At 38.0% G+C, this 19054-nt stretch overlaps 1 protein-coding gene across 1 annotated transcript; it reads right to left on the reverse strand.

The window, feature by feature from the left end:
* Positions 1-17964, reverse strand: CLNK (cytokine dependent hematopoietic cell linker). The gene is made up of 14 exons (XM_054391688.1): positions 17817-17964; positions 16021-16100; positions 15717-15762; positions 12503-12531; positions 12138-12157; positions 10623-10751; positions 9280-9307; positions 7985-8003; positions 6387-6459; positions 5214-5254; positions 3245-3366; positions 2791-2868; positions 2519-2674; positions 1-147 (listed from the first exon to the last, which is right to left on the reverse strand). Exons 1-14 carry the CDS (start codon positions 17962-17964, stop codon positions 1-3), a joined length of 1116 nt encoding a protein of 371 aa, XP_054247663.1.
* Between the last annotated feature and the right edge of the window lie 1090 nt (positions 17965-19054).

Genomic DNA, 19054 nt, shown 5'->3' on the forward strand with positions numbered 1-19054 from the left:
TTAAGGCAAAAACCATCTTTGGTGTGACTTGAATGGGTATGTGAGGTAGCACTGTTCTCTCTGGGTTCCTGATTTATCCTTTCCATCAATGAGTGTGATGGGAGTATTCTTGTAGAAGTCAATGATCTCTTTCACAGAATTAAATTTCTGGGGGAAGAAAAAAAAATTGTAATCAGTGCCTGAAGATGAAATTGCAGGATGTTTTTTTGTACAACATTTAAAGACTTGCAAAAGACAGTATTAGAGATAGGTAATATTTTGCATAGAATTATGATTACATCAGATGCAAGCAATCGTGAAAAGCACCAGATTTTAATCCTCTTATTTTCTTTGCCTCTCTCTTGTGTTGGAGAAAACAACTGCCTGCTTAGGGCAAAAAGGGGAGCATGTCAGCCCTGAGACTGCAGTATCTGTGTAAAAGTTTGATGCCAATTGTGATGAGAGATTTTGAAAAGATGAAGCAACTATAAATAATTACTTTATCAAAACTTGCACTTCATTTGCAGTACATAATACTTTACACTGCAAGTTTGTTTGTACATGAGAACTAATCAAGTGAATTGAAAAATCATTGATTCTACAAAGTGTTACCAGCTCAGAAACTGTACATGAAAAATCAAAATTTGCAATAAGATATAGAAAACTTCAAATAATTAGATTTATGTGTAAGGAAAATCTTGGTTTTAGTGGATGAAAATAGAATAATTAAGAAGTGAAAACACACTGGAGATAATTTGTGAGACTGGATCTTTGAGTAGAATCAGGTGGGGAGAAATGTAATAGTCTGCACCTGTTTGTTATTTTGGTTTCTGACACTCGGCAGGTGAAGAGGGAATATTCAATTAATCTAAATAAAGCAGCTGCTCTGTCTCCATTACGTGCTGCAAAATGGTGGAACAAAGGGTTTCACTGGAGAGGGGCAACACAGAGCACTCTGGAAAGCATTTGAACTAGCTGTTGGAAAACTACAGACAGCAGTTTCACCCTCCTGAGGTAAGAACCTTAAGCAAACTCCAGACTTTGAGGTGACAGTTTTCAAGAACGAGCACTTCTGGGAGTCCTTTGAGGCTGCCTGAGATGGAAGTGGATCTTCTGGGCAAGATCTGTGCCAGTGATTGTTCATTACTGCGCGTGTGCATTGTACGCAGGTAATTCTGTTGTTACATCTGCTGCTGAGAAATAATGCATAGGAAAGCAGGAGTTTATCATCTCTGTGGCTCCCTGCTACTACACAAAGCTGACTAACAAAACAGTTCTGAATTTTTTTCTGTTGTAATGATCTATGGGAGGATTTCTGTGTTAAAGAGAAACAGTAATATTGAAAAAAGGCTTAAATTAGTAACATGGTTATAGATTTGTCCTGGTAGAACCATGTCTTAGGTAAGCTGTTAGTTGCTAACTAGGTGCTTGAAATAATTATTCTGGCATTGTAAGTGCCTCATTTGACTGTTGTCAGTCCAGACTTGCTGTTCAAGATGCATATTTTCTGTGCTCAAGTTGGAACAAACAACAAAGTCATGTATTTTGGTATTTCCTGAGATGTAGAGGGATTGTGTTCTCCTTCCTTTTAGTGCAACAAAAATTTTTGTATGAGTTATTCAGGGTAATTAGGGGTTGGGTTTGGTTTTGTGGCTTTTAAAAGTCTACAGAAAAGTTTTGAAAGTATTGACATATGAAAAAAAAAACATAATTGAAGATTGAGCTACAGAGGCTCTGCCACTTCTGTCTCATTTAGATAGCTAATAAACCCCACAGTAGGTTGTTGCTTTGTTTTTTTTTTTTTTTTTTGCTGTGCAGCTGAGTGTTCTTGAAGTTTTTGGTTTGTTTCTGTGTTTTTCTTTTGTGAAAGCCATGCAGATACTGTATTATTTAACCATATAGGTAGTATAAGAATTAAGACTCTTATAGTGAATGTATAGTTTAATACTATAAAAAACATTGTTAATCTAAAGGGATTTTCTAATTGAAATTTACTATAGCTGAAAGACTGATTGGTGGGGTTCCACATGATTTAACTTCCTCTGAATATCCATGAGACCTTTTGTCTGGTTCCTCATTTTAAAGAAGGAAAAAAAAACAGCTAATTTCTCTTTTGCTGTATGAGAGACACAGAGACATTATGCAGCAATAACAGCTATCAGGTATGTGGATATATATTTTTTTTTTAAATATAACAAGTTACAGCATATGCTTAAATTATATACATATACCTAGAAAAATTATTTTTCTTCCCCCTGTAATTTGTAGGTGCTGATTATTAGGTAGTATAAGGACTTTGGAAATTTTTCAAATTGATTGAAATCTGATTTTGAGCATGGTGTGTAAAATTCAGGTCTAAATTATTGTCTTGAGTTAGTTGAAACTTTGAGACATGCTTGAAATGAGAGTATTGTGAAAGAACCTTCAGTGAAACAGCAAGTTTGTTATGTGGGAGTTTGAAGCTTATCTTTAGTATGAAGGACTTGTGAAGTGGGATATAGAAGCAATAAACTGCAATATGAGTTCTAATTTTGCTTACATCTTCTCCTCTGAGCCCTGTTCCCAGTGTGTATTGTTGGCTCTCCTCCAGAAAACGTACTTGAATGTTGTATACTCTTCTGCCATAATACACAACCAAAACGTAAGGTTCCGCATTCGACTTCTTGGAACAATCTCTCACCAAGAATGTCTCATCCTGTAGAACACAGAAGGTATGGTTAGTTCACAACAGAACTTGTAAGCCTTTGTGGATAGTTACAGATGTTTTCTCCAGGAGTTTACCCTCTGAGTTTCAAGGTAATTTGTACTTACAGTGTTTTCCTGTAGCAGTGCCTGCTCTGCTTCCTGGCGGTCGTATCCTCCGATATACCATTCATATTTGTTTAAATCCTTAAGTTTTAAGATAGTGTAATCAGTGTATAGAAATGAACCACAGCTGGCAGCAGCAAAAGCCAGAGGAAACAGATTATATCCAATCTGCATTTAAAGCAAGTTTAGCACAGTTTGTAAAAATAATTGTATCTCTCTTGGGAAGTCCTATTAAGAAATATGAATCAAATTAGACATTGAAATTTTATCCCTGGTTTCAAGAACTCATATTAGACTTAGTTCTCAAGGGTGCTGCATACCCACAGCTTTCAGACCATTTGACTTCTTGGGAGAATGTTTTCAGTAAACACCAGTACTGGTGGTGGGGGTGTGTGTCCTGTACTGGTAATTCTGCTTTCCAAAAACTTGTCCCTTTCTGAAGGGAGGTGTTTTTTACCTGTTCAGTGGCTTGGGTAAGAGATTGCATTTCCTGTTTGACTAGTGAAGGTTTTGATTTATTTTTGCGTGCTGTGTAGGGTGACCTCATCACTGACAAAGTCTCTCCACTTAACATGGACCCTGTAAAAGTAAATTGGAAAGGAAAAAAAGTTGTGTATTTTAACCTGAAGTTACAGTTTCGCTTTACCCTATTAGTTTTACTTAGCAAGCCTGAGAAGAGCATTTAGAGTTTAGAAATACAGTATTATGATATTAACCCTTAAAACAGAGCTGTCAGTTAGGAATGTCCTTGTGGTCAAGCAGCACCAGTGATTTCAGATTCATGCCCCAAGAGGTTTAGCACATTAGTTTTTGGATGTGTTTTAGTTGACATCACTCCGCTAGGTTCTTTTGCGTGTAGTAAAATACTAAAGTGTTAATGAAACAGCAAATGTGAAATGATAAATACAGGAAAGTGCTCTGCTTTCACCTTTTGAGCTTCTTTTATTTGTATTGGATCAGAGCTGCTGTTACGTTAGGTCATATTAAACCCCTTTATTATCCCATTGCCAGCTAGCATTGTTTCTGCCAAGCTGTTGAAACCTCAGAGGATTCAGAAGTTCTGCCATGCTGAGGAGTGTCAGTCTGCTCTGTGCCTTGTTTCAATTAACAAATTTAGGACCAAGAAGTGAGGTTGTTCTTGCATTAAGTAAAAGATGAAGGTGGAGGTCCCCAGCTGCATGTTCCTTTGTGCTGCTGTGCTTAGAAGGCAGCTGACTGAAGGAGCTTATGTAGCTCAGAACTGTCCTCCTGAAGCAAATGTGGTTTTTTTTGTTTGTTTTTTTTTTTCCTGTAGATTTAGAGCTGCTTTTTACCAGCTGGACCCAGCTTGCCCCAGCACTGGAAAGTTGTATGAGCACTGAGAATGGGGCAGGATCAGGAAGTGTGAGGTAGTTTTAAGAGGCTTGAGTGGAGTTTAACTGGGATGCAATGGAAGCAGCCTGAGAAAAGGAAGGACTTGCGAATTCAATGTATAGGTCAAATGCAGTTTGTTTGCAAGGGGGAAAAAACAGTTCATTGAAGATAAACCCCATCATATCCTGCTCTTTACAACAGAAAGCATTTTTTTTCATGCAGTGCTGGTGGGAGAAATGACCTAGTGTCTGTTGTAAATGAGAAAAATGTATTATCAAAGGCTTCCATCTTTTCCTTCTGTTTGCTGTCACGAGAGCTGGGATTGTTTGCCAGAGCAGTATTTCATTATGTTTTATCTGTTCATGCTTTATTGGTTTAGTGTTTTTCTGCCCATATATCACATATGAAATTAAAAACGTCTTCCAAGTAATTTTTTTTTTTTATACAGAGGAGTAATAGTTTGCTTCCCAGTTTCATGCATACATGTACCATGCCCTGCTTTATAGCAGCAGCACATTTGTTTCTAAGATAATTAGCAATGCCCACTGATCTCCATAGACAAACAGCCATGATCCTCAGCAGGCAATCAGTTTGGCCAGAAATGGAATCACTGTTCAAAATGTGGCAGAGACCCCTGATCTTCACCTGGACTTCGAGCTATTGAGCACTACCCTCTGGATGTAACCATCTAGCCGATTCCTTATCCACTGAACAATCTATCCATCAAATCTTTATCTCTCCAATTGTGCAAGTAGGATGTTTTGGGGGGATTGTGCCAAAGGCCTTGTGGAAGTCCAGACAGATGACATCCATAGGTCCTCCCTTCTCTATTGATGTAGTCGCTCCATTGTAGAAGGCCACTAGGTTGGTCAGGCAGCATTTGCACTTAGTGAAGCCATGTTGACTGTCTTTGATCATCTACCTGCCCTCCATGTGCCTTGTCAGAGCTTCTAGGAGGGTAGGAAGTATCTGAAGTGAAGATAGCTATGGGGCAGTAGAAAAAGAAATGTGGGTTTGTTTCTTACTCTTTATCCATGCCTGGTTTAGTTTTCAAAGCAGTATCTGGTACTTACCTGAGCTGTAGACATTTTTAGAGCTCTGCATACAGTGAAGGCTAGGAAAAAGCAACAAATGAAGGTAACATCAGAAAAGTATTTTAGTGGTGGTGGTTGAGTCAATTAGAGAGCAATGCATAGCTGTGCTTCCACAGAATTTCCCTTCTTCTGCTGATTGCAGCTTTGGGCCTTCCTGGCTTTTGGGTGATAATTGTGTATTTAGCTTCTTTTGCCAGGTTTCTTTTTCATTATTTCACTGGTCACTTTTTAAGGTTATATGTGTTTTTACTCCACAAGAGTGTTTGGCAAGAGTTTCTTGTGTGGGGAAGCACAATTTGCTTGCTTTGTTTTTTCACCCTGTTCTCTGCTAATTTTTCCTGATGTTCCCAATCCTATAGAAACACTCAGGGAGCAGTTCCCTGCCCTTTTGGATTTTTCTAGACTGCTGCTGAGTGCCTGGCTGGTGTCTTGTTATATTAATTAGCATGGTTATACTGGGAAGAGCATCAGCCTAATACCTCACATAACTGAGCCACTGATACCACACAAGAAGAAACAAAATACTAGGGGTCACAAATACTGTGACATTTACTCCAAGACAATTTTCATCTTGGAATAATGCCATCATTATAAACAGGGCTGGATGAGAGATTCAGTATTTGTATATGAAATGTTAACTCAGTCATACACTTTCTACATTTTAGCCTATATTTGTGTGTGTGGAGTAATTTAGGAGGATGTAGATTTAAAAGCAACAGAAAATTTGTGTGTGTTAGAGAAGAAAAATGGAAACTGTGGCACATTTCTATGTAAGAAGAATTTACCTTTGGAAGGCCAAGTATGTATTTATTCTATATAGAAACAGTAAGGGGGAGAGGAAATTCTGAGGCTGGAGATGGTAGAGCTTTGTTATACAGCATATTTAACACCCTATCATGGAAAGTAAGGCAAAACTGTAATACAGTAGTATCCTATTAGAGATAAAAGTTGAACGTACAATTACAATAGCTTGAAAGCAATTGCCAGAGATGGTTCTTGTCATGCATCAGAGCAAACCGTAATATATCACTACATGGCATTAGAAAGTGATACCATCTTCCTTTTATTGCACAGTGAAGTGTAATTTTCTAGGGCAAAACATTTAGTCCTCAAAGCATCCAGTATAAAGACATGAAATTTTTATGTTCCTACCTGGCTTCAGGATGATGTTTAGGTTGATAATGTTGTGCTCGAAAAGATTCGAGGTTCTTCCCCAAATCTGTAACTATTAATAAAAAGAATTAACAACTTCCTGTCAAAGTACATAAAAGAAATAGTATCTAGCAACTGCTGTGAAATAAACTAAATTTATCTAGTTCGTAGATTCATTGAATGATTTAGGTTGGAAGGGACCTTAAAGATATCTAGTTCAGACTCCCCTGCTGTGGGCAGGGACACCTCCCACTGGACCAGGTCACTCAAGGTCTCATCCAGCCTGGCTTTGAACACCTCCAAGGAGAAGGCATCCACAGCCTCCCTGGGCAGCCTCTTCCAGTTTCTTGCCACCCTCGCTGTACAGAATTTCTTCCTAAAATCCAGTCTGAATCTGCCCTCTTCAAACTTAGAGCTATTGCCTCATCCTGTCACTGCAAACCCTTGTAAAAAGTCCCTTCCCAGCTTTCTTGCAGGCCCCCTTCAGGTACTGGGAGGCAACTGTAAGGTCTCCCCAGGGCCTTCTCTCCAGGCTGAACAGCCCCAACTCTTCCAGCTCAGTACAAAAATTGAGCAGGCTGCAATCAGTCTGGCTTAAATGAGTCAGCTAATGAAACATTTATACTGGTGCTGAATGTTACATGGTGAATGTTGCAGGTTTTGCTGATGCTAAATATGGCTTAACATAATGGTAAATAATGCAGAATGCTGTACTAGACATCTATGGAGGGTTCATAAATCCTTTTCATAGGACAGGATAAATAGGCTTTGAATATATTAATGCAGTCAATGCTATTTCTAGCTGAAAATCAGAAAACTCTGCCTTAATCTGCAAAAAGACATGCCAGAGGAAATGAGCTTGTTAACGCAAAAGTGTAAACAGCAAAAAATCACATAGCATGTATCTATCTTCAAAGCATTTCAGAGGAAGATTCTGCCTCCCAGGCCTTCACACACACACACTGAGTGACTTAAGCTGTTTTTTTTAAAGCTGTTTACATCTCAAGAGTTAACATATTTTTAAAACATGACATTAAAAAAAAAAAAGCAAAACCAAACTACCTTTTAAAAAATTTATTGGTTTTATTTTTTTAAACCTAAAGCTTTTGAAAAAACTTTTTCAAACTTCTCACTCTCAAATTATGGGAGAGGAGCAAGATGGAGAGAAGGATGATGTTCGTTGTGCAGATCAGATGAATCCAGTCTTTTCAAGATATATTTCCCTCAGTATTTTAGGTTCCAGCACTGTTTATGCCCCAGAACCTTAAGTATTGTATTTGCTTAGAACAAATGTGATACCTTAGTTCCCAAAATAGCTGTAGTTAAAACCCAGTTAAATTCCTTTTTTTTCCCTGCTACATCTTACACAACTGTTGAGGCCACTCTAAATCTCTCTCTTCTCAACATATTGTCCTGGGACATGCCTCTTGTTTAAATACAGAGACAGCCTTATGCTCCGTGGCAGGATAGATGTCAGGTTCCTATGCTGACTGCTTCACCTGGAATGTTAATGATGAAATAGTTTGTCTCCAAATATGAAGGAAAGACAACAAATTAATACTCTAGTATTAAATATTAATAATGTATTAAATACTAACCTTGTTCTCTTCCGGCTGCCTATATAAAATAACATAGACAGTAAATATTTTTCCTGTGATTACCAACTTGAATTTATCTCAAATGACTCAACTATGTTTTAATTTTAGAATACCTTGTAGACATTCAGTCATTAATACCTGATCACTTTGTCAAAAACCCAGGGTGGATGCTGCAATGAGAACTGAAATTTTAAGGGGTGAGTGAACAACATATGGTTTGCTCCAGTGATCACCATTTCATGATGACTGTTGTCCATCAGTTTAACTTACAATACTATTTTTCTTCATTGATCTATTAAATCAAGAGACTGATTTTGACTGACTCAAAATACACTCTCCAAAGATCACAATCAGATTCCTTAACTGACAGTACAATTGTTTTTACTGTTGTGGCAGATACTTCATTCAGAATCAGTGTGCAAAGTCTTAATTTACCTCATAATGTTATAAAGAAATGAGTGATAGCTGTCTAGAGATCAGAATTTGACTCAGACTTTCACTATATTTCTGTATTGTTTTGATTCACATGGGGACATTAATTTGGATTGTTAATTCAAATTGTTAATTTGAAACCCACAAGACAATAACACATAAATATTAAAGAGAAGAATCTTTCACTGTGAGATTGTACCTCGAATCTTCCTTAAGAGTTACTTTTCCAGTAACGTTTTCCCATTACTTAGGAATTCCCAGGATGGGAGGGACCTAGCAGGTCTCTAGTCCAAGCTCCTACTTAAAGCACAGGGAGCTGTGAGATAAGACTTGGGCTCAGAGCTCTGGCCAATTGCATCTTGCAAACCTCCAGTTTCACAGCCTTTTTGGGCAGCCTGTTCAAACAGCCTCATTAGAATCATAGAATGATAATTACCTCCTTCAATTTTTTTTTTCTTTTTTATTTCTGGTTGCAGCCTCCCTTGTTTCAAGTTCATTGTCTCTTGTACTCCAACTATGCATTCTGTAAAGTGCCATGCTCTGCCTTCTTGGCAGTCACTTCTTAGGCACTGTCTAAGTCTATTGGGCTCCCCTAGAGCCATCTCCTCTCCAAAGGGAAGTTTGGGAAGGCAGCTTTGCTCTCTATGTATGTTTTCATTTCTGCAGGCAACTTCAGGAACTTACCTGTCTTTCCAAAAGTAATGATGTTGAAAATTAAAGAATGATACATTTATGATCCAGAGCTGATATGATTCTTATAGTATTTTTACCTAACAGGTTTAAATTCTGTTATATAAGAGTCTGTGCAGCCATGGGATGTATATGGTTTTATGATCCTAATATATACAAAGATGATTACTTACTTCATTTAGTTCCTTAACAGATAGATCCCTGGAAAAGAAAGAATTATATGTAAGACATTTCATTATCATAAAATAAAAACCACTGAGTACTTAAATACTTTGATTACATCATCACTGAAAATTAACAGCCCTTGGCAAGGGAAGGATTTTATTACTGCTATAGAAATTCAGAGGCTGGTAATTTTTTTACATAAATTATTTGCAGGAGAAGGTTATAGAATTCCATAAAAGAGAACAGCATCCACTGAATTCATTATGGTAAATGAGAAAAGTCTTTGTTAAGGATTCATTCTGGGATGAGAAGAGAAGAGATATGGGCGATTATTAGCTTTCTTCAACAATTTTCATCTCATACTATAAAGTCTTACCACAAATTTTAAAGTCACTATAAATGGAGCTAAGTTTCTAAGATTGAGGAGTTTCAAAACTGAAGCATATTCAAAGCAAGTGTAGAAGAAAGGAGGTGCAAACCAGGAAAAGAGGAATGGAGGATGCTGCTCATGGTCCTGATTTGTGTAGATGTTAAATTATTTTTCTGGTTTTTGCTGATATATTTGATCAACAGATACACTTCCTTTCCTGAGAAGGTTTGTCAGAAAGTATTCTTACCCTACAAAGGGGTGAGGTATTAAGGCTGACATCTTTTGCTAGATGTGCTGTGTATGATGAACACTCATAGGAAACCCTGGGATCTATTTTTCACCACTTCTTCAGCAAGAAGAGCTTTCTTGCTTGTGCTTGTGCTGGAAATACCACCATGGAGGGTTAAAGAGCCAAGAAATTTGGGAATGATCTATTAGGATGAAGTTTCAGGAAGGCTAGGAGAAGGGAGAGGAACTGTTTTGGGTTTGGATAGTTGGAGGGTGGCACAATGGAAAGGGCAAGAAGTGACTCATAGTCAGGATTCATTGGTCTCAAGGTCTAGAGCAAGGCTACAGTCTGGTCATTTATTTTGCTGAACATAACACCCTTGGGATGTGTGGTTTTCTATCTGGTACAGTCTGTACTTCTCCAGCTGTGCTAAGCAAGTGCCATTTTCTTTTACTTAGATGTGGTTGCAAGGCTACTAAATGTTAGTAGGGCAAACCTTAAACAAAACCTTCATGCAAGATCTGCTTTCTTTTCTGTTCCTTTAGTTCTTTACCATTCTCTGGCAGTTTTTACTTAAACTGCTGGTGTCACATTACACATAGCACCATTTCTCTCAATTGCTCACAGCTGTCCAAAGAGTAACTTTTTTGGGTTTTATTTCAGTAAAAGGAGAGGTTCAATGGAGGTTAATTTTTGTGGTTGACTGGGGAGAATGTTTGGATGGAGAAGGAGGATGAGTAACACAGCTGTACCTTGTGACTTTTGCTGCCACTGGCAAGGTGTGAGCTTGGCTGGATGCCTTCCTTGTCTGAAGGAGCTGGCTGCTTATCTGGGGCTCTGGAGGAAGTGGCTGATACTGCTTTGGCAGTGTCTTCAGAGGCCTAGAGAAGTCAAAGGAGAAGGTGAAGAACTCTGAAGGAATACAAGAGGTGCAGGACTGTTACAAGTGCAAGCCCAAAAAGTAAAACACTGGAGTTTTCCAAGAGCATTTCAATGTATTTGTGGTGAGCTTAGCTCAGGTGCAGGAGCTTCTTGGGGCCTTTCAATTACAATAGCGATTCTGGATAATATTCTACATGTGCAAGGCATTGCTGTACTATGGTACGTGCCATTTGATGGCAGTGTGTGCCCAGTACTGCTCTCCAGTGTTTGATGCTACTGGGTGAATGTGAATTTGTATAAGGCCCAGCCAGGGACCACACTGAAGTTCAGACACAGGAAAAAGTACTTTTCATCCCAGAAAACTCAACGCATGCCCAGTGTGTTCTGGCAGATGTAGGCGCACTGCCCATGCTCTGAGACCAGCCAGTACCAACCCAGTCCCAGCTGGAAGCTTGGGTGTGTAAGACTGGAGGAGCATCTGTGCAGCACTGCTGAGCTGCCCTTCCTGGGGAGCAAACCTTGTGCATTTCATGGTACAAAACAAAAGTCAGTCAGATGAGAGAATTAAGAACCACTATTACCATCATAATACCAAGGGAAACAAAGAGTGAAAATTTTCTGGAACAAGAATGTTCTTTTTTTTCTGTGCTTCTACATAAGTTTTGGATTTGTGAAGCTACACTGTCCTTTTGTGCTTTTACTTCACATTTAAGGAATAATCTCTATGTCTGTAATGCTGATCATATTTTTATAGCTTTTAGAGCAGTCAGTGTATGCATGGAGCTTGTCAGTCCTGCATGACCTTTTGGAAGGATGTCTCAATTATTACAGTCACTTGCTGTTGAGAACATCAAAAAGAGATTTGATTTTTTGTGAGCATACCATAAAAAATACATTCCTGGAATAAAGCTTGCTCCATCTTCTGTGAGATTAAGTGGCAATATTTGAGTTGATTTCTGTGGATGTGATTTAATTTTGTAGCAAAAAAAAAAATTGGCAGAGAGATTTAAGAGGTAATGAAGTCAATATTACCACAGTGAACAGAGCCTAAGGCAAAACTGATGCAAATTGATGGAAGATGTTTTTCTTTTCCCCCCCAACAATTTACATCTGGGTTCAACCAGATTCCAGATTTTTGACTTGGTTGAAGGTTCATCCAAATTGATATTGAAGATGGAGACCTGAGTTCCTGCTCTGAACACTTGTGGTTTATGTTTTGTTCTCCTTAATTTCTTCTCAGAACCTAAGAAAGTCCAAGCAGAGACAGCAAGTAAAAGGATGCTGACTCACTTCTAGTCATCTTGTTACCATGAGCAATGCAGATGAATGTTAAGCGTTCACTAGCACTGAGCTCCCTGAGCAGTGCAACTCTTCAGTGACCTTACCGTGGGGGAGGCACAGGCTCCTGGAAAAGAAAAGAAAAATGTGTAAGCTTTCCCCTTTGTTTTGCTAAGAGAAATGTGAAGACTGTAGTCTAAACAGACATGGCTATGTCATCAGTCAAAGAGTTTATGTACCTTAACACTCCTCACATCAAGCTTTAATATGCTGTTTTAAAATCACTGAGGAATAAAAGGCATCTATATAAACCATGAATGCAAGCAAGTGAGACAATGTAGGATAGTAAATATGAGTTCTCTTATCCATTAGTTAGTACTAGCAAAATGGCAGCCTGGTTTAAAAAAAAAAAAAATTAAAAAAATGGCAAAATGACTTGGAAAATTTTTAATTGATGAGAGAGTCTCCTTACCTTGAGTTCATGTGTTTTCATCTTTTCTCCTAAAAATAATAATGAATAATTGTTAATAGAGTGATAAATATATAATTCACAATCATAGAATCATAGATTCAGTCAGGGTTGGAAGGGATCACAAGGATCATCTAGTTCCAACCCCAAATAAAAGTATAGCTTAGTTCTGGTATATTATTACTGGTAGTCTAGCCCCATCCCTTTCTGCCTTGGCTGTACCTCCAGAACTCTTTGCTCTAAAGTTATGTTGCTGTCCCCATAGAATTCATCCTACCTGTCACACCTGTGTCTCCATAGCTTTCCCTGCTACTGGATGGAGACCACTAACTTCTGTGAACCTAAAAGAAGCTGCAAGCTTTGAAGGTTCAGGGGAAGATTGTTGTATGTGGGAATGGAGGCAAGTCACAGCCTCTAGACCTGAGGCAGGTTACTCAAGGGTGTATTTTCTGTTAGCTGCTCTGTACATGAGGCCAGTGAGTTCTGAATGAGGCTTATTGGAAGCAGAATGGATTTTGTTTGCTCTGCACTTAATTTAGCCTATCTTAAGGATTGATTACATGGATTCAGGTGCAAGTCACAATCATATATACTTGTCTCCATATATACTCAAGACTAAGTGAACTTAGATAATTACGGCTATCATGGAATTGTTGAAGATACTGTAGGCAATAAACCTTTTTAATATCACTCACAAACATTCTTTTCAGAAGAGGCAACTAAGAACAAGTTAAAGAAGGGGGAAAATGAGGTATTTTTATTTTTTTAACTTTTTTTTACATCTTGAATTATAAAATAATGGAAATTAAAGAACCATCATAACATATAATAAAATAGAGTGAAGTTTGATTTTTTTTTTTTTTTTTTTTTTTTGCCTTTGTTCAGAATGAAACATTTGAGGGTGATATTTAGGTGTTGTTTAGAGACCATCTGTGCATATCGAGTTGTTTGATTTTTTTTTTTTTTTTTTTATAATTTGGTTTTAAATTTATGAAAACATGACCGATTATTTGAATGATCAGAGGACATCTTACTAATGCTCCACCACTGCCCCCTTACTCTAATGAATTTTTTTTCATAAATTGTACATATTGAAGCCCATTAATTTAAGTTTTCCTTTAAGTAATCTATGACAAATTGCTCTGAGTAAAGTAATGGTACCTTAAATGTTTAACAATGCTAGAAAATAACCGCTGGGAAAAAAAGAATTAAATCATGTTTTGTGCTGTTCATGCCCTCTTGTGGCAAAGCTACCTCATAGCACTGAGCATGAGAATAAAACCTGGTAAGATACACTTAGTAACGGTGCACTTCTTACTTAAACCCAGCAGGGTCCTTAATAAGCACTATTAGCTCAGAATGCACTAAGAAATATTTGTAAGTTGCATTCTTAAACTGGAGTTCAATTTCTCCCTTAATGTGGTCTTCCAGTATCTGAAGAAAGCTGGGGAGGGACTTTTTAGTGTATCAGGTAGTGATAGGACTAGGGGGAATGGAATAAAGCTGGAAGTGGGGAGATTCGGGCTGCATGTGAGGAAGAAGTTCTTCCCCATGAGAGTGGTGAGAGCCTGGAATGGGTTGTCCAGGGAGGTGGTTGAGGCCCAATCCCTGGAGGTGTTTGCAGCCAGGCTGGATGAGGCTCTGGCCAGCCTGATCTAGTGTGAGGTGTCCCTGCCCATGGCAGGGGGATTGGAACTGGATGATCCTTGTAGTCCCTTCCAACCCTGACTGATTCTATGATTCCCTGCCTGCACTGCCTTTGATTCATCTCTCTGATCTCAGCACAGGCCTCCTGGAGGCAGACAAATGTCTAAATACAACCTACTAAATCCTGGTGCCATTTGAAGCTTTCTCTAAACTGGCAAACTGTCAGTGGGACCTTGCCTACTGTTTTCTGCAGATTTTGAAGCTGGCTTACTCAAATTTCTCTGTTTAGCACATTTTACATTCTACGTCAGGATTTACACACAGGAGTCAATCTAACTTTGCATTTTGCAAACTTTATGGTGCTTGCTTGCTTCTAATCTGTAGGAATTATTTGGTTCTATGTTTTGTTTCAGAGAATGAATTTAAAGGGAAAAAAATCCCCCAAACTCAACAACTTTGTTTTGCGTGGAATTCTTTGCATTATTTGATCAGCCAGGAAAAATAGAATACTTACGCTCTGAAAATCAGCTCTTACAGCAAGCATAGAGAGGATCATATTTTGCTGGCTTGGCAGTTATGTTCTTTTTGACCATTTTTAGCACACAGTTCAAAGATGTGAAATTTAGAAGAGAAAAAACAAAACAAAACACCCACAAAACAATACCTTTTCAAGATGAATCAGCTATTTAATCCTTTAGCAGTTAGTTTGTTGAGAGATTACTACAGCTAAAGTATATCAAAAGAAAAGTATATAGAAAGGTATGTAGAAAACTACTTAAATATAATCTTGTGTTTGAGTAAAAACACCAATTAAAGGTTTTAATAGTTGGACACTACATTAGAGTCTTGAAAAATAAGATAGCAGTCTGCCTCTGACTTCACCACAGGAAACAATAAACAAAATTTAAAGGCACATTTGGGATTCAAAATTATAAGATTTTGAAGCAAATTTACCATTAAAGATAAAGAAGAGGAGGAAAACAAAAATGCTAGGTGATATATATATTTTTAGAGGGAGAACGTTGCCAGTAGCATTTGTGAATAGTTACTGTAAAACGTAAACCCTTAATTGCTGAAGTTGATATTACAGTTTAAAAATGGTGATTTGATAATGCTTTATGATAGATTCATACAAAATACCTGAGAATGATAGGGAGCCACAAATCATGAGATCGTGAGAAGGGGAAGTAAATCATAGCAGGGATCTTGCAGCCCTTTGTGGGGAACAATTCATGAGACTCAGGCTCACCCCCCATACCCATGCTCATGCCCTTATAATGCAGGGAAAAGGAGAACCTGATATTTGAGTTTAATGTCTTTTTTTTCTTCCCTCTTGAGAAGCAGGGACCTCAAGGATAAAATATCTCCCTTTTCTGAATAATTACTTTGATTTTTAGATAGTTGAAACATTACTGCAGAATTTGCAGTATGATTATTTTGGAAAGCAGCTGCTGTTCTGAAAACCATGCCTCTTCTGTCATCTGCAGTCTCTACTTATGTACAAAAGCTAAATATGGAAGCAACAATTTCTATTTCCAATTGCAGGAGCGGGATGACTTTGTTATCGTACCTCTAACACTTGCCATGCTCCTCCCTTCTGTAACAGACGTGTGTTTCTGTTAATAAAGCAAAATAAAGAGGTGATGTTAGTCATCATCCTTGAAATTTTGACTAGCAGAAATGTCACTGCCCCTGGCTGGGATGCCTCTAACACTTGAGAGATTTCCAGTGGTCAAAAACTGAAAGCAGGTGGTGAGGACATTGACACAGAGTGAAACAGGAACGGCTCCCAGGAACATGTGTGACCTTGCCCAAGTGAATGTTATGTGGCTAAGGCACTTTCAATGATGCTACAGAAAAGTATCTTTACTTACAGCTGAGTATTGAGTGGGCTGAGATGTGTGCTGGCTGTTCATTGGGGAAGTAGTACCTGAAGGCCTTATACAACATTTATCTGTAAAAGAGGAACAAAAAGCAAGCCTGAGTAATTCGGTGCTGCTGTGTTACGAGAAGAGGAGGTTTTAATATTAAAAAAAGTATTTCACAGGTCAGATCTTGCATTGTAATCTTTTCCAAACTTAACCATTTTTCAGTAGCTGCAGTGAGGACATAAGCATGACTCTGGTAGCAGCTTTATGGTTAACCTCCTTGTGATTAAAAAAGAAATGCCTTCATAAGCTGGTTCGCAGTTATTTGACCTAAACTGAACAGATTACTGAAACTTGTTTACATCTGAACCTTTGTCCTTGTGAACACTATTGTGTTGTTCTGGTTTTGCAAGGGGTGTGAGGAGATTTACTCTCTAGAGAACTTTGTGAATTTTGCTTTAGCTTTTAATAAACACTGCACCCATGGCCATCTGAAAGGAATGCTCAGGTTGTAGACTAGCATGTCTTCTTCAGTTATTAATTTTATATCTCAAGGGCACTGTTATTTGTCTAGGAAAGATGGAAAAAAAGGGATGTTAGCCTTCAGTTTTGCCTTTCTGAAATACATTTGCAGACCTTTGCTCACTCTCACATCCTTCCACATTATAGTTACTAGATATAACACACAGGCAGAATGCAGCTGTTTGTTTTAATGTGTTCTCTCTGAAATCACAAAACAAAAATGGTATCATTTTGGTATGTCAGGACAGTCTTATATAAACAAAAGATGCTGTGTGAAAGTCTCTACTAACCAGGATAAAAACAGTATTTGGAACTTGCTTCAGATTTCCAAATGAAATGTGCAAATGAATCTTTGAATGATAATGTAGAATTTCTGGATGTTTAGGCTGTTTTTGATCTCACACACTGATAAATTTTTCTCACACTAGAAGCCATCCATTTGTTTAGACATCAAACTAACTCCAACAAAAATCAGCAGAAAAATCGGTGCTGACTTTGATGTGAACCAGAGCAAGCTTTCATGAGCATATTGATCGTGATATATTTTTCAGATATTTTTGGTTTCTGGTTTCCATTTTTCCTTGTCTAGGGTTTCCCCACAGATTTTTAATGATTTAAAACCTCCACAGAGTGTTTATAATGGCTTCCAGCAATGGATTGCTAGGATGATATTTCACTTCCGTAAACAGGATATTAATTGGCTCTGTTTGTTTGGGTGTTAAATGTGACTTAGAATGGCTTTAGTAAACCCAAGCTTGATTAATGCAGCTGTCTTGCAAGGTTAAGAATGCCTGAGAAATGCACTCAGAGTAATTGCCTATTACTGCTGTTGAAAGCAGCAGAGAATGCTTTTTAAAAGCATACCACATTTCTTCATCTGCAAATTATCATCTGGAGGAAAGTTTCATGTGTTTTTTAATATGTTTTCCATCTTTAAGCCTAGAAACCTTCAATATCAATGGGCCTTTCTGAAATGATTGTGGGTTTGACCAGTCAGGTTTTTTGCATGTTCCAGGTGGAATGGGATCATAAAAATTTTTCCATGAAGATATGAAAATTACAAAAGCAGCATGTAATTATAAATTTAACATAATCTAACAGAAATAAGGATAACTGTTAAATATGAAAATGCAAGCTAAGCACTTCTCTTGTTCCTGCCCACCAGTGTTTTATTTCCCAGTTGAACCACTTCATTTTAAAAAGTATCTGGACTGAAAACATCAAGTCTGTACTGTACCTTTTTTACCTCTAGGTTACCTCTTTCCACAGACAAAAATTACCTGCATATTCAGATTCTTGTAGAGGTTTGGCAGGAAGGATTCTCAAAGCATGGATGGCCTCCAGAGTCATAGAACTTACAGTCTCGTAGTCGCCTTCTTCCTCCTCAGGTACATTGGACGAAGATTGTAAATCAGTCTTGCCCTTCATTGTCAAATCCTTGTTCTGGATAAAGGAGGAGATGAACAATTGAGTTCAAGGTTAATTTCAGATTTGGAAATCTTTGAATAGCAGAAGCAGACGTTTTTGGTGCACAGGAATAATTCTGATGGAAATTGAAGTGTTGGAAAGTAGTTAAGCAGGAGAATCTAAGGTTTTGATTTAGATTCATAAAATAGCCATTTGGGAGACAGTTTAGGTGTCTCTGAATTTGGCTTGTCACCACCACTGAAAATACAGTGAGTGTTTAATTTTATGATCACTGCAGACATTTGAAACTGCTTTTATCATATTATCCATGTGGTATTTGTATTCTACTGACTGTGTACATATGTTGCTTGCAAAAGTATGTCAACTCACTCATCACAAATGCCACTTTTACAAATAAAAATCATGCACTGGTTTGGGGAATCTGTGTTAACAAATGGGGAGTTCAAGTGAATGCCATAGTAAGTGTCTTGAGTCTACAGAAATGTGGTGCTGAGAGTGACTCAGTGTCTCTGGATGTCCATCCACTTGCACAAGGTTTGTTCAAGATTGCTTTCTGGAGTCCTGCTTCACCCTTCATGCTCATTGGTTACATGCTGGAACGTAACTGCTGGCTTCCTTCATGAGGAGATATGCATGAACAGCATGGAGCTGAGATCACTGCTAGGTGATTCTCACTGCTGAGGATTCCCAGTGTCTTTGTAAGTCATATTTTGCTACCAGAGACAGTGTAGGCACATCCACACACCTGGATCTTCCTTGATGTTTGTTTTACTCTCTTCTTGAACTCGCTAGTGATGAGTAATCAATAGCTACCTGGGGCATCTTCCACTAGTTAACTGTCTCGTCAGTTCAGATTTTTGAGCACTGCAAATTAAACCAATTTGTTTTACCCTCCAAGGACACGAAGAAAATTGATTACAATCCACTTGATTTTAACCTTTATTACCCTTAAAGCCTATAATTCTATTTCTTTTTAGTCGTCTCACTAAGCAGGTTCAATACTTGAAGGCTTTCCTGAGCTGTCAACTAACTTTTTAAAAGATTTTGAACCTTGTATCTCCAGTGTAACTTTCCTGTGAATTCTCTCCAG

The sequence above is a fragment of the Indicator indicator genome, chromosome 23 (genome assembly GCF_027791375.1).
Source record: "Indicator indicator isolate 239-I01 chromosome 23, UM_Iind_1.1, whole genome shotgun sequence".
Taxonomy (NCBI): domain Eukaryota; kingdom Metazoa; phylum Chordata; class Aves; order Piciformes; family Indicatoridae; genus Indicator; species Indicator indicator.